The following is a 15598-nucleotide window of genomic DNA, read 5'->3' on the forward strand; positions in this document are numbered from 1 at the left end:
TGTTGAGGTTGCACCGATCTCATTCTTAGATTCGCCAAATCATTTAACACCAAATCTCGAAAGATGGTGATGTTGGGTGCTAAGTTGCCTGGAGGATTAAAGAGCGAGGCATTAGATAACCCAGAGTAGACGACCACGGATGCCTCCCTGGTTAGTTGTCTGGAGGGATTACTTTAAAATATACCTTTTAATGTTAAGTTTGTCTATTTTTGCACATCTATAATCGTCTGAAATCTATTAAGATTCTGAGGTGGGAAAAACTTCAAACCTTTGTTAAGAGTAGAGAGTTCTTCCTTTGAAAGTTCTTTAGTGCTTAAGTTTATAATGCCATCAACATCTAGATTCTCCTCCTTTTTGGGGTGAAGTTTCCTCCCCCCTCTGCACCCTCTCTTGCGTCGCCATTTCACTTGTTTCGTCCCCTGCTGACCAGCTGAAAATCCCAACTATAACGGTTTTCTCCTATGTGCTGACTTTTGGGGGGGACAAGAGGCATTACAGAAACACCAGCTGCAAAAACTATATATTAAAAATAAACATAGTATAAAAAAAGAGATTTGCACTAGGTGCATATACAATATGTGAAAAAGTGTTAATATAAATAAATATCAACTAAAAACCGTGAAAGGAATCCTGCTACTGAACACTATAACCCCGATATGAGGGCACAGAAAGTTGATATAGAAAGAACAGTGCAGCGCTGGATGAATATATCAATACAAAAATTGGTAACGATGAGTGACAACCAATAAAATTATATCAACCAGTATACGGTTAATCAGCCGTGGTAGATTATATAAAAGTGAAAAACAATAAATATAAAAAGGTGAAGGTAAAATTTTTTTTTTTAAAGTCCCAACAAGTATTGGTGTTCAAATATGGAATCCTGGATCTATGTTCCACCGCAGGTGCTGCCCACCACCTAGTGAATGGTATTGGAGGCTTTAAAAAATCCTTCAAAACATTTTTTTTCCTTCACCTTTTTATATTTATTGTTTTTCACTTTTGTATAATCTACCACGGCTGATTAACCGTATACTGGTTGATATAATTTTATTGGTTGTTTCTCATTGTTATTACCAATTTTTGTATTGATATATTGATTCAACACATTTCTCATTTGGGATATATATCCAGCGCTGCACTGTTCTTTCTATATCTACTTTCTGTGCCCTCATATCGGTAGTGTTCAGCAGCAGGATTCCTTTCACGGTTTTTAGTTGATATTTATTCATATTAACACTTTTTCACGTATTGTATATGCACCTAGCACAAATCTCATTTTTGTTTTTTTTTTATATTTTAGTAAATCAAAGGAAATCTTATCCCCCCCCAATAGCTGTCAGAACGAGGGTTCAGGGGAGAGTGTGGGCCGGTGCATATGTAAGAATATTACTCTAAATATGGGTGGAACATGTTTACAGAAGGTGAACTTATCATTTTAAGAGAAAAAAAGCAAAAGAAAAATGCGTGACCGTGAAAGCTTATGGAACTCTTCACACTGATCAGTTGTGGGTCTGCTGCATTAGTAAAGTCCTGCTTGCTGTATGTTTGGTGCGGTAAAAAAAAAAAAAAAAAAAAAAGCACCTCCCCATTGAAATGAATGGAAACCACATCAAAAATGTGGCAAAGAAAGCAGTTGCATTTCCGGTACTTTTTTTGGAGTCGCATGTCCTTCTTCCCTTTTTTTTTTTTTTTTTTTTTTTTCTCCCCAGGTGCAAAATGCCTTGGAAAGGCACCAGAACCCAAAAACGCTTTTGCATTTTACCGCACGTTTGTAGTGGAGCAGTGTGAAAGTAGCCTTAAAGCAGTGCTCCAGCCCCCCCCCATGGAAAAATTAAGTCAGCAGCTACACATACTATTAGTTGCTGACTTTTAATCTTGGGACACTTACCTGTCCTGGAATTCAGCGATGTCAGCACCCCAGCCGATGTTTCCATCGGCTTTCGAGTGCTGCCACCACCAAAGCCTGTAAGTGAAACTGAAAGTTTGAGGGGGGTCAAACTTCTGACGTACGAACGCTCCCAACCCCCCCTCACCAAAGGTGCCAAATGTGGCTCCGGAGGTAGGGAGGAGGAGACAGATAAGCGGAGCTTTCACTTTTGGGTGGAACTTTGCGTTAAGAGCACAAATAAAAAATAAAATTAGTCCACCCTTTAGCTAGGATTACATTGGTGGCAATCTTTACCATCCATTTTCAGAGGATGGTAAAATTAGAGCCTTTCAGACATTCAGGGGGTGATGCTTCCACCGCCTGAGCGCATGTTTGAATGGGGATTATGGATTGAACTACCGCGCTCCAACCGCAAGCCAGACATGTGGCTCACAGTTCTAGTATGGTTCCTTTGACTTCAACAGGTGAGTTTAACAGGAGATTCCACCTGTCGAACTCAACATGCCATGTTAAATTTGCCTACAGCCTATGTATGATCTCCTCTGGATACGGCTGCTGTTAAAAATCACGGGGGGCCCCATACAGCTTAAGTGACTAACGACATAGATTTATCAGTCCCTTTCTCTGCACCCTCAGCTGCACAGATTAATGAATAGGAAGCGCTCTGAGGCTTCATGCTCATTCACAAACTGAAGTATAGTAAATAGTTTACTATGCTTCAGAGATGACTGGACACAGGAGTGATTGGTACCGATCACTCACTGTGTTCATTCAGGAAAGGAAGGGGCCACAAAATGTGTGTCTCTCTCTCTCCCTCTCCCCCACTTTTAGTAAGTCTATTTACATTTTTTTTTTTCATGTAGGGTAAGTGTAACTCTATCCGAATGTATACATTGTTGGCTTGTTCACACCTTTTTAATGATGCGTACATTTTAGCACTATTTTATTACCATTTGGCTTGTAGAGTACAGAAACTCATGACAAGCAGCAATAAGTCATTTTTAAATGTTACTGCCACATTATACATCATACTTGCACTTCTTTACAGTCTCTTGATCATAACTAGCAAAAGTTTCCCATTTGTTTAACGCTGTGACATCCTAGTGGTATAAATTACTTCTGTCTAGTCATATATGACAATGCATTGATTATCAATATAAAGTACATAATATAGATAGTCTTTTAATCATCCTGTGACACCTTTTTGTTGGGATACCTTTTTATAAGAATTTTCTCCTTTTAGGGTCTAGCTTCTCTGCTGAACCCAAGCCGTTTGATAGTTCCAATCCTGCTTCATCCAGTAAGGACCAAGAAAAGATTCTCTCTTCCAAAATCAGTGGGAGCCAAGTATAACACTACTGAGGAAATGGCAAAGAAAGCAAAGGCTGCTGGAATTATTGTTCCAGAAGAAATCATGGAACGTCCGATTAATGTTTCCTGCACAGGTAGTGAAATCCTTGATATATTGAGGAGATGTATATTCTAATATATTAACTCATTAATGACAAACTACGATAGTTCTTTGCAGAGCACAGAAGCGATTCATGTATGTTGCTGCCTGTAAAAGTTCAACTCGCTTTTTTTCAACACTTTTACTACTACAAACTGCTCAGTGCTGTACAGGCCTAATGTTCATTGGCCACCCCCTCCACGTCAAAGTAGTGCACAGCTGTATGCAAGGTCCTTATCCGTTGTTGACAGTGCTGGGTTGGCTTACTTTGGCTACAGATTGTATTGGGTTGATGTTCCTGGTTTTAGTAACAGAAAATTGTGAATTGGACAGGTATTAGAAGTTGCATGGCTGGTCTTGTTGCTATTAAATATGGTACCATTTGGGTACAAGATGAACTCCAGGCATTTCCTTAAAGCCCAGCCCCGGAGGCTGCATCATCTTAGCTTGCCTTGTTTCTAGCACATTGCTAAGATTCAACCCCACTAGCATGCGCTGGGTCTCTCCTCTAGAAATAGCTCTAAGCTTATCAATGCTGCGATGAAGGAGATGGTGAATCACACATGTGACAGTTTGAGAGCTTACTCCTGTGATTATGGGGGTGAGCAGTACCGGCTGGGAGTGCCTTAGCAATGTCTTAGGAAACTATGGTAAGGGTGCTATGAGTGAAGCACAAGATGGGTATAGCCGTCACTTTTTATGAGCGCCTGTCACAGGCGCAGCACCAGAAGATCACCGATGCAGGGGGTGACATGGGACACACTTCATTGCTGGGGGTCCTGATGCTGATTAATTTATTTTCCCCTAAACTTCAGCATTGAGTTGTGATCATCCAGTGCTTGGTCTTTCTCTGTTACTTCATTGTGGGGTCCTTCTGGGTGTCCTTTGTCACTGTCTGCATGACATGGGCACTTCCCATTGGCTGTTCAACAGAGTGGGTTAATCTACGGTGCTGGATTAGCACACTTTGCAGGAGAAAACTGCATCAGTGAAGGACCTAGATGAGGGAGGGGGGCACAGGACAGGAAGGGTTAGAGGGGGGATGATGGGGAGGAGAGTTTTTGCCCAGAGTTGGGGTTTAAATAGTGGTACTAAAAAAATCTATCTACTTTTATAAACCTGGGCATAGCTAATTCTGGCTATATATGCAGTATTCTGAATTCTTGGAACTGTCCTGAGTAATTTGGCATTGGTCACAAATGTTCCCCAGTACTAAAGCTGAACTGACAGATCTATTAAAAAAAAAAAAAAAAAAAGTTCTATGTAAAGTACAATTAATGATTTTCTAATAGAGGTCCAAATGGCCATGGGAGGTCTGCGGAGTGGGAAGGCTCCGGGGGCAGACGGGTTGCCCTCTGAGTTCTATTCTAGCTTTGCGGAGCTCCTGGCTCCCAAATTAGACATTATTCTCCAACATTGATTCTCTTGAGGCCTTGTCAGACTCAATGAACGAGGCTGTCATAGTTCTAGTCTAGGGCTGCAACTAACTATTATTTTCATAATTGATTAGTTTGCCGATTATTGTTTCGATTAATCGGTTAATAACCTTAGAAAAAAGCGTGGTGTATAATTTAGTTAATATGTAAAGTTTTTAAAAAAAAAAAGGCAATTTATTCTTAAATATCTCTATGCAGTGGTAAATATAAATAACCAACTATATGGTTGGGGAGCAAAATATCGAATCCACTCTGAGAATAACAGACAGAAGAGATATACTGTACATACTATTAGAGGAGATATACTGACTATATTGATCCGTGTGGCCAGCATAAGGCTCGGTACACACCTATGCAGTTTGCTTTTGATCTGTTTCTGCAGTGCTTTTTGCTGTGCGTTTTGATTTTTGCGCACGTGATTTTGCTGCGATTTGCGGTTTTGCATTTTTTTTTTTGGCCAATTTGTTGTTGGGCAGATTAAAAAACACAAATTGCTGTAAAAACGCATTACATGCTTTTCTGCAGCTTCTCCAATGAAGTATATTGAACCAAAAAAGCTGTTTTGCGTTAAAAGTCCTTGACCCTTTCCAAATACGCAGCGGCTAAAAAAGCATAGATGTGAACGTGTCCCGTAGGAAACCATGTAAATGAACTATAGTGTGTTTCTGCAAAAAACACATAGATGTGAACCAGGTCTAAGACGTTTAGTAACATAGGGTTAAAAAAAACTAAAATTAGGCCTTTATAGTACAAAAAAAAGCAGATAATCACTACTGTAAGGGGTTAATTTTTTTTTTTTTTTTTCTGTAGAACTGTGAAAGTAATATTTACATTAGCAATTATTTGCTCTTTTTGTACTATAAAGGACTCATTTTATTTTTTTTTAACCCCATTATGTTACTAGCCGATTAATGAAAAAATAGTAATCGATTAATTGTCAACTAATCAATTATGAAATTAATCGATTAGTTGTTTCAGCCCTATTCTAGTCCCTAAGCCGGGTAAGGATCCTCTAGACTGCTCGTCATATAGGCCTATCTCCCTCTTAAACGTGGATGCAAAGATTTTTGCAAAAATCCTTGCTAATAGGCTTTCTCAAGTGATAGAGGATGTGGTGGATATTGATCAGACAGGGTTCATGCCTGGGAAGGGGACTGACATCAATATTAGAAGGCTTTCTTATCACATCGATAACACATGATAATCAAGGCACCAGGGTAATCGCCTCAATAGATGCTGAAAAGGCATTCGACTCTGTTGAATGGACCTATCTGTGGGAGGTCTTGCGTCGATTTGGCTTCGGTCCAAAATTTATACATGGTATCCAGCTCCTATATCGGGCGCCGAGGGCACGGGTTCGCACTAACAACCATTCGCCCTTTTCCGTGGCACGAGACAGGGTTGCCCGCTCTCCCCCGGCCTCTTTGTCTTGGTCCTGGAGCCCCTGGCCATTTTGGTCAGGAGTGCTCCAGATGTGCTGGGCTTGCAGCTGGGTAAGCTGGAAGAGCGGCTGTCCCTGTACGCGGACGACGCATTACTTTACCTTAACGATGCGGGCCCCTCGCTCTTGGCTGCCCTACGTATTTTTGACACGTTTGGAGGGTACTCGGGTATAAGGATTAACTGGGCCAAGTCAATCCTTTTCCCCCTAGATGAAGGAGCCATCCTTGGGGCGGCCTCCGCTGGGTTGAGGAATTTCGTTATTTGGGGGTCCAGGTGACAATGCATCACTCAGACTTCTTGGGGAAAAATCTGATGCCTGTCTTGTCGACTCTTAGATCCAAGTGCTCAACATGGTAAAATTTTCCACTAAATTTAATAGGCTGCATTTAACCTACTAAAAATGATCATACTACCCAAATTTAATTATTTATTCAGAAACTGCCCAATATGGATTCCAGTCAGCTTCTTCAAAGAGATAAACAAATGCATAGGTTCCTTTATATGGAATGGGGCGATACAGCGGTTGGCCAGATCCACGCTCTGGCTACCTGCCCATCTGGGCGGGTTAGCCCTACCCAATTTTCAAGTTTATTACTGGGCGGCAGTGTTAGTGACAGTCCAGTGGTGGTACCAAGGGGCCAGATCCAATGCGGCGGTATGCCTGGAGGCAAACTGCTTGGGCTCCCTCGCTGGGCTCCGCAGCTTCCCATACAGGGGTCCCGGGGCATATGAGACGACACCGGGACCAACTAGGGTGACGTGGCGGGTGTGGACCACTGCTCGGCGGCGTTTTTTTGCGGCCGGATCAGTGGTCTCCAGCACAGCCTTTGTCGGGTAACCCCACCCTGTCACTACTTCGTTCCATTCCAGATCCACAGTTGTGGGCCAGGTTTGGCATCACGACACTGGACCACATCATGCCCCAGGGTACCCTACTGCAGTTTGCGGATCTGAAGGTTAAATATAATTTACCAACCTGGATGGCATTCAGATACAGCTTAAACATGCCACTAGTGCCCAATTCCCCCGCCCGATCACACTCAAAGCTGATCCTATAGAGGAACTATTGGCTCCAGGAGATCTAACCAAGCCTCTTTCTACTCTGTATAGTGCGTTATTGGGCAATGAGTCCTCCAAAATAGAACATTTATGGGAAACATGGCACAGCGACATACCCTCGCTAGACAGGGAGGGATGGGAGGGCTGCCTGGAGTATGGCCTCAAATTAGTTATCTCCTCTATAGATAAGCTAATACAGGTAAAATGTTTGCATAGGATATACTATACGCCCCAAAGACTTCACAGGATGTGCCCAGACAAAGACCCCGAGTGTCCCAGATGTAAAACACACATATAGGAACCTTCTTCCACATGTTCTCGGACTGTCCTGTCATTTCCACTTACTGGACGAAGGTCTTTAGGGAAGTTAACTCCAGACTGCAACTGGCACTCCCAATGTCACCTGAGTTAGCATTACTGGGAGTTCACGATGACGAGCAAAGACCACACCATTTAAAACTACTAATTGCATACCTATTCTTTTATGCCAAAAAAGAAATCCTCCTCAAATGGATCCTACCAGACCCCCCCCCCCCCCCTCTATCTCCTCCTGGAAGGCATTGATCAAAGCTGTACTACCCATGTATAGGATTACATATTTGAACAGAGGCTGTAAGTGGAAATATGAAAAAGTTTAGGCCCTATGGACCTCCTAACTAGCGTACGGGTGAGGACCTCACATCCTAAGATAGGTAACTGTAAAAGGTATACTGCTGGACATATACGCGGATTGTATTAACCTAGTCTACATGCTACCCTGTATGCGAGCTGTTGCTGCATGTTGTACTTGTTCACTGTATTTTCTGGACCTGTATGTACACAAATGTATTCCATGTGATATGTACTGTACCTATGGATATGCTTTTTTTTTTTTATTCAACCTATATGACAACAATAAAGCACCTTTGTTAAAAAAATGATTTTCTAATGAACTAGCATAAATACCTGAAACTGTTTGACTACTGACATGTACTCTTCCACAGCAGCAATGCTGTGTTTCTCTTTCACTGTCCAGTCACAGACTGCATGCCCGCTTAATGCTATTCTATTTATTTCTAGCTGGGATTTTTGACCCATATGTACCCCCAGAAGGTGATGCCCGCCTGTCAACACTTTCCAAGGAGGGTTTGAAACAGAGAACGCAACAGCTAAAGCAGACAGCAGCCTCTCATTTGGCGTATGTTCTTCCCTTCAGTGATTTGTGTTTGTTTTTTGTTTTTTTGTTTTGTTTTTTTTTTAAATTTTCTCCATCGTATGGTCTTGTATGTATACACAAATGTCTCATTAAGCATTCTCTATTTCCAAAATCCTCTTATAGGACAGCTATTTGAGAGATGATTGGCTCTGCCTTCAGGAAACACAAATCAGAAAGCAATTAAGCCCCTCCCACACTTTTGTCCTCAGTTTCATTTGTTTCCGGATGTCCAGAGCACACAAGTTTCACAAGAACTAAAGAACAATGCTGGCCCCCCAAACAGAACAAGTGATGGCGGGGGAAAGGGAATGCCTCTCTTTTTGGAGAAGTGGAAAGATTAACAGACAGCCGTTCGGCTCGTAATATTATAAGAGGACTACAGTTGAGTTTGCAGGTCCCCCACCCCTAGGTTTTTCATTACAAATCTGCCGTGAGACCTGAGCACTAAATACCTTGTTACACATCTGAAGGAAGAGCATATAATTTTGCCGATCCTATAGAACCAGCTGTTTTCAAGTGTTCTATCCCCATGGATTTCTAATTCTGAAACCTGGTAAGAACAAAATGATTAGAAACCTAAAGAGGCTAAACAAGTTTGTTCTTTACTAGTGGTTCTGGATGGAAAGTATTTATTCTGTATGGAAACTTCTCTTTCAGGGGCCTCTGTATTATCGCTGCCCAGGATGCTTACCCTTCTGTTTACAAAATTTGCTATTCAGATCAAGGAGGGCTTGCAGCATTGGCAGTTCAGGGCTCTTCTCTTCGATCCCTCAACTGCTCCTCATATCTTTACAAAGATTCTGTCAGAACTCCTGACTTTTTTTTTTTTTTTTTTTTCATCCACAGAAGATTATTCCTAATGTAGATGATTTTCTTATCTCCAAGGATATGGATAAATTGACCTCCAGACCTTCAGAGGGCTCTTCACACCTTCCAGTTAGGCTGGAGAATGAATTGTGACAAGTCAGATTTGATACCATTCTAGTTTGTAATATGGGCAGAATAGACACAATACAGACTGCAGAAATGCTGGGAGTAATTTGGGCTCTGATACATTTATAGAAGGCTCCAGAGTTTTCTGCTGAGGTGGCTGGAACTGTAAGCTAGATGTGACAGGACGCAGGACAGGAGAAATCTCTGGCAGGTTCGGACTTGGGTGCAGTCTTCTCCATGCAAGATAAATATGGATGCTAGTTCATAGATGTGTGGCTCATTCAGACAGCCTGCAAGTGCAAGGAGTCTGGGAGTCAGATTTGATGGTGCGATCCTCAATTACAGAGAGCTTATAGCTGTAGAAAAGGTTTTGCTTGCTTTCAAAGAAACTGTTGCAGATAAAGACGTTTGATTTTTCCAGACAATGGTATGGCATACACCAACAGGAAGAGAACATGGTCTGTCACCCTTCTTTCTTTGTCTTAGCACTGGGAACAGACCCCGTTTCTTACCATTGGGGGTTCAGACTGAGGTATGCGTTTTCCCCCATTTGCTTGCTGTCCTTGGTGGTCAGGAAAATCATTTGGGACAGGGTACAGGTAATTTTGATAGCTCCATGGTGGCCGAAAAGAAGTTGGTTATTTAAGACTCGCGTTTCTGTCAAAATTTTTTTTTTTTTCTCTACCAGTCCAACCAGATCTTCTATATCTGGGTCTGGTATTGCACCCACGCCCTCAAATCTTCTTCCACTTGATGGCCTGAAAGAGTGATAAATACCTTCTCCTTAGTTAGAAGGTGATTATTCAGAAACTAGACCTGCAGAGGACTGCTTAGTTAAGAGATTCCTAGTAACCATGGAGTGTTGCATGCCTAGAATGGTTAGGACTATGACTCCTTGGGATCTGTCTATAGTACTGCATGCCTACACCAAGGAACAACTTGAACACATTGGCGACTGTGGCCCTAAGCATCTTATGCTAAAAGTCGTTCCTGCTGGCAATTACCTCAGCTAAGAGGATTGGCGTATGCCAATTTACCCTGTAAAGAGCCATGCTTGATTATTTTTGCAAGATGGTGTGTCGTCCCCCCCCCCCCCCCTTTTTAAAGGCAGAGGTCAACAAACTAAACTAGGATCAGGACACTTCAGATGCAGCTGAGTGAAATAATCATAAATAAACCCAATCGGTTGTTACAAGAGGTCGCTGACTTTTATGATACTCTTGTATGTGCAGAGAACAATGCAAGGAAATCAATTAATAAAAAGGCTTGCAACCAAATATGTGCATTAGACCTTCAAGACCTGCTGTCAACCAGAGCTTGTTTCCTGATGCCTTCAAATTTTTAAAATGGATTGAAACAAGAGTCGGGGAAAGAGGAAAAAGAAAAACTAAGGAATGGAGAAGAGAGGGAATACGCTTGGGGGGGGAGGTCTGAGAGCAGCAGATGCCTAATCAAGACCTATTATAGAGGGCCAGCCACCTGAAATGAAATTGACTGACCAAGTCTTTTTTTTTTTTTTTTTCTCCTGACTGAACCAAATTTTTACAGACAATTCAAAAAGTTAGCCAAAGTGTTTTTAGCTCTGCTTGGTAAGTTAAAGGGGAGCGATACCTATACAAGGGGCGGTATGTGTGTGTATATGTGTGTGTGTATGGATAGTAGAGATATAGAGATAGAGAATATATATATATAATATATATATATATATATATATATATATATTTTTTACATTTTGTTAGTATCTCACAAAAGTGAGTACACCCCTCACATTTTTGTAAATATTTTGTTCTATCTTTTCATGTAACACTGAAGAAATGACACTTTGCTACATTTGCTGATTGTACAGCTTGTATAACAGTGTAAATTTGCTGTCCCCTCAAAATAACTCAACACACAGCCATTAATGTTTAAACCGCTTGCAACAAAAGTGAGTACACCCCTAAGTGAAAATGTCCAAATTGGGCCCAAAGTGTCAATATTTTGTGTGGCCACCATTATTTTCCAGCACTGCCTTAACCCTCTTGGGCATGAAGTTCACCAGAGCTTCACAGGTGACCACTGGAGTCCTCTTCCACTCCTTCATGATGACGTAACGGAGCTGGTGGATGTTAGAGACCTTGCACTCCTCCACCTTCCGTTTGAGGATGCCCCACAGATGCTTAATAGGGTTTAGGTCTGGAGACATGCTTGGCAGTCCATTACCTTTACCCACAGCTTCTTTAGCAAGGCAGTGGTCGTCTTGGAGGTGTTTTGGGGTCATTATCATGTTGGAATAATGCCCTGAGGAACAGTCTCTGAAGGGAGGGGATCATTCTCTGCTTCAGTATGTCACAGTACATGTTGGCATTCATGGTTCCTTCAATGAACTGTAGCTCCCCAATGCCGGCAGCACTCATGCAGCCCCAGACCATGACACTTCCACCACCATGCTTGACTGTAGGCAAGACACACTTGTCTTTGTATTCCTCACCTGATTGCCGCCACACACGCTTCACACCATCTGAACCAAATAAGTTTATCTTGTTCTCATCAGACCACAGGACATGGTTCCAGTCATCCATGTCCTTAGTCTGCTTGTCTTCAGCAAACTGTTTGCAGGCTTTCTTGTGTATCATCTTTTAGAAGAGGCTTCCTTCTGGGACGACAGCCATGCAGACCAATTTGATGTAGTGTGCGGCGTATGATCTGAGCACTGACAGGCTGATCCCCACACCTTCAACCTCTGCAGCAATGCTGGCAGCACTCACAATTCCCAAAGACAACCTCTGGATATGATGCTGAGCATGTGCACTAAATTTCTTTGGTGACCATGGCGAGGCCTGTTCTGAGTGGAACCTATCCCATTAAAATGCTGTATGTTCTTGGCCACTGTGCTGAAGCTCAGTTTCAGGGTTTGGCAATCTTCTTATAGCCTAGGCCATCTTTATGCAGAGCAACAATTCTTTTTTTCAGATCCTCAGAGTTCTTTGCCATGAGGTGCCATGTTGAACTCCCTGTGGACCAGTATGAGAGAGTGAGAGCGATTAACACCAAATTTAACACATCTGCTCCCCATTCACACCTGAGACCTTGTAACAGTAACATGATATCGGGGAGGGAAAATGGCTAATCAGGCCCAATTTGTACATTTTCACTTAGGGGTGTACTCACTTTTGTTGCCAGCGGTTTAGACATTAATGGCTGCGTGTTGAGTTATTTTGAGGGGACAGCAAATTTACACTGTTATACAAGCTGTACACTCACTACTTTACATTGTAGCAAACTGTCATTTCTTCAGTGTTGTAACATGAAAAGATACAATAAAATATTTACAAAAATGTGAGGGGTGTACTCACTTTTGTGAGATACTGTGTATATGTGTGTGTGTGTGTGTGTATATATACAGTATCTCACAAAAGTGAGTACAGCCTTCACATTTTTGTAAATATTTTATTATATCTTTTCATGTGAGAACACTGAAGAAATGACAGTTTGCTACAATGTAAAGTAGTGAGTGTACAGCTTGTATAACAGTGTAAATTTGCTGTCCCCTCAAAATATCTCAACACACAGCCATTAATGTCTAAACCGCTGGCAAAAAAGTGAGTACATCCCTAAGTGAAAATGTCCAAATTGGGCCCAATTAGCCATTGTATGTGTGCCCTGAGGGAATCTGTTGGAATTGAGGTTCCATCCACAATGGTGTTAAACGTGAAGGTAATAGGGCGTGAGGCGGTCTTTATAAGTTTTATAGTATGGTATTGATAGGCCATCAGCTCCAGGGGCTTTACCCGATTTGGTTGATAAGACAGTCATGTGAAATTCCTCTTCTGAAATAAGAACTACAAGGGTTTTGCTGACCTCCACAGGCAGCGTTGACAGTAGTAGGAACAAGGCCTGAAGAAATGAGTCTGTGGAGGATTGCCTCTTCCCAAAGTCAAGGATTGTGGGGACAGATAATATAATTTATAACCAGATTGAATTTCCCTAGCTATTTATCTGGATGTGATATGTTTATTCTGGAGGAGGAGGAAATAAGAGGTATATATGTCCTAAGTTGTGGACCCCTGTTTATCTGAAAACTCACAGAAGGCTCTCTATATATCTTCACAAGTTTCAGCTTAAGATCGTAGAACAGTAACCAATTCACCCCTGTAAGGCCAAGGAGTTCATGGCGCATAGAGGAAGCAAGTGACTTTGTGTGGGGACTTTGCATATTATGTTGTGTATATACCGTGATTCTGTACTTGCCAAAAATGCTGCAGAAATCTCCCTCCACTGAGTTTGGCTGCAACCATTTTAACTGTGGGCAGCTGAAGCTGCTGCCTGTTCACTTCCTGGATGTACAGAGGCACACCTCCAGCTCTGCAGCTCTCATTGGCCCTCTTATGACTCTTCCCCCCCCTCCCTGGCAAACTCTCACGAGAGTGAGAGCTGTGCATTATTTCATAAGCCTAGGCTTTTTACCAGCCAAATAGGAAGTGGGCTGTATAAGGTATTTACTGGCAGGAAAAAAAATGTTTTACTATCAAGTTAAAACAACAAGGGCAGAAGATTTAATAGATGGAAAGTTAAAAAAAAGTGACAGAAGATCCGCTTTAAGCTGGACCCTCCTGCAGTTCCCGAGACTATTCTGTTTTCTTTATGTTAAAAGATGTCTTAAATTAAAAGGGTATCTTGAATTTACAAAAGGTATAAGAAGACGCAGCCACTTTCTAGTTCTGTTCAGTGGTCAAAGCAAAGGGCTTAAAGGCCTTTTCCAGGATAGGGCCCACCCTTTCTATCTGATCGCTGGTTTAAAGAAATGTCCTATAAAATCCTTTTATATCAGCTTGTTTTGATTTTTGTCAGTTTTATTCTTGTGGCAAATGTAGGGTTTATAGGACCTCTAAAGTTAATATGAGGAGGAAGAAGGAATTTGCGTCTTCTGTCACTGATAAAAAATATAACGCACATGATTTTATAACTTGCACCACAGAGGGAGTGGTGTATAGGCTGTAGTTCCTGTGCTGGGCCGCACTTCTAGGCAGATTCAGGTATGCCTTATGCCACGTACACCCGACCGGACTTTCCGGCAGAAAAGGTCCAATGGAGTTCCAACAGACTTCCGACTGAACGGACTTGCCCACACATGAACAGTTCAAAGTCCGTTCGTTTTGAACGTGATGACGTACGACGGGACTAGAAAAGGAGGTTCAATAGCCAGTAGCCAATAGCTGCCCTTGCGACGTATTTGGTCCGTCGGACCAGCATACAGACGAACGGTTTTCCCGATAGAAATTGATTCCATTGGACAGATTTGAAACATGTTCTATTTCTAGGTCCATCGGAATTTTTGAAGAAAAAAGTCCAATGAAGCCCCCACACGATCGTAATATCCAGAATGATTCCGTCTGACCTTTTCTGCCGGAAAGGCCGGTCGTGTGTACGCGGCATTAGGGAACATTTTGGGATAAAATCTTAGGAACAAAGAACACGGAGGAGAGATGGGTTTGCTTTAAGAGCATATTAAATAAGGGCATTAGCCAGTGCATCCCATTGGGAAATAAATTTAAAAGAGAGAACAAAATTGCTGGATGGCTTAACTCCAATGTAAAAATGCATATAAAAGCAAAGGAGAAGGCCTTCAAAAAATACAAGGGTGAGGGATCATCATCAGCATTCAGACTTTATGAAGAATGCAACAAGAAATGTAAGGGTGCAATTAGGGCGGCTAAGATAGAACACAAAGACATATAGCGGAGGAGAGCAAAAAAAATCCTAAGAAATTCTTTAAACATAAACCGTAAAAAAGGGAGGACAGACCATATTGGCCCTATAAAGAATGAGGAAGGATATCTGGTTACAAAGGACGGGGAGATGGCGAAGGTATTGAATTTATTCTTCTCCTCAGTCTTTACAAAGGAATCGGGGGGCCTCAGTAACCAAAACTGCAGTGTTTATCCTCATGACACATCACAGGAAGCACCCTCATGGCTAACAGAGGACAGAATTAGAAATAGACTTGAGAAACGTAACATTAAAGTGTAAGTAGACCCTCCTATCGTTTTCGGCCAAGGAAGCTACTATCTTTGCCTCTGTTTAATCTACAACTGCCATGATGCTGCACATGTGATCAGTTATGACACCAGCCTTTGGATGGTTTGAAAGTTTGGTTGAGAGAGCAACAAATGGGAGTGCTACATTTCCGGCATGTGCCGGAAATTAAACTG

At 42.0% G+C, this 15598-nt stretch overlaps 1 protein-coding gene across 3 annotated transcripts in view; it reads left to right on the forward strand.

Annotated features, from left to right (window-relative positions):
- MRPL45 (mitochondrial ribosomal protein L45) overlaps window positions 1-15598 on the forward strand; it is a 216766-nt gene that overhangs the window by 30144 nt on the left and 171024 nt on the right. For all 3 annotated transcript variants that reach the window (XM_073608271.1, XM_073608270.1, XM_073608269.1), the window contains 2 exons: window positions 3135-3336; window positions 8339-8456. In XM_073608271.1, the coding sequence (XP_073464372.1) occupies window positions 3135-3336; window positions 8339-8456 (320 nt within the window). The remainder of the gene's footprint in view (window positions 1-3134; window positions 3337-8338; window positions 8457-15598) is intronic.

Source organism: Aquarana catesbeiana, linkage group LG12, assembly GCF_042186555.1.
Source record: "Aquarana catesbeiana isolate 2022-GZ linkage group LG12, ASM4218655v1, whole genome shotgun sequence".
In the NCBI taxonomy this organism is placed as follows: Eukaryota; Metazoa; Chordata; class Amphibia; order Anura; family Ranidae; genus Aquarana; species Aquarana catesbeiana.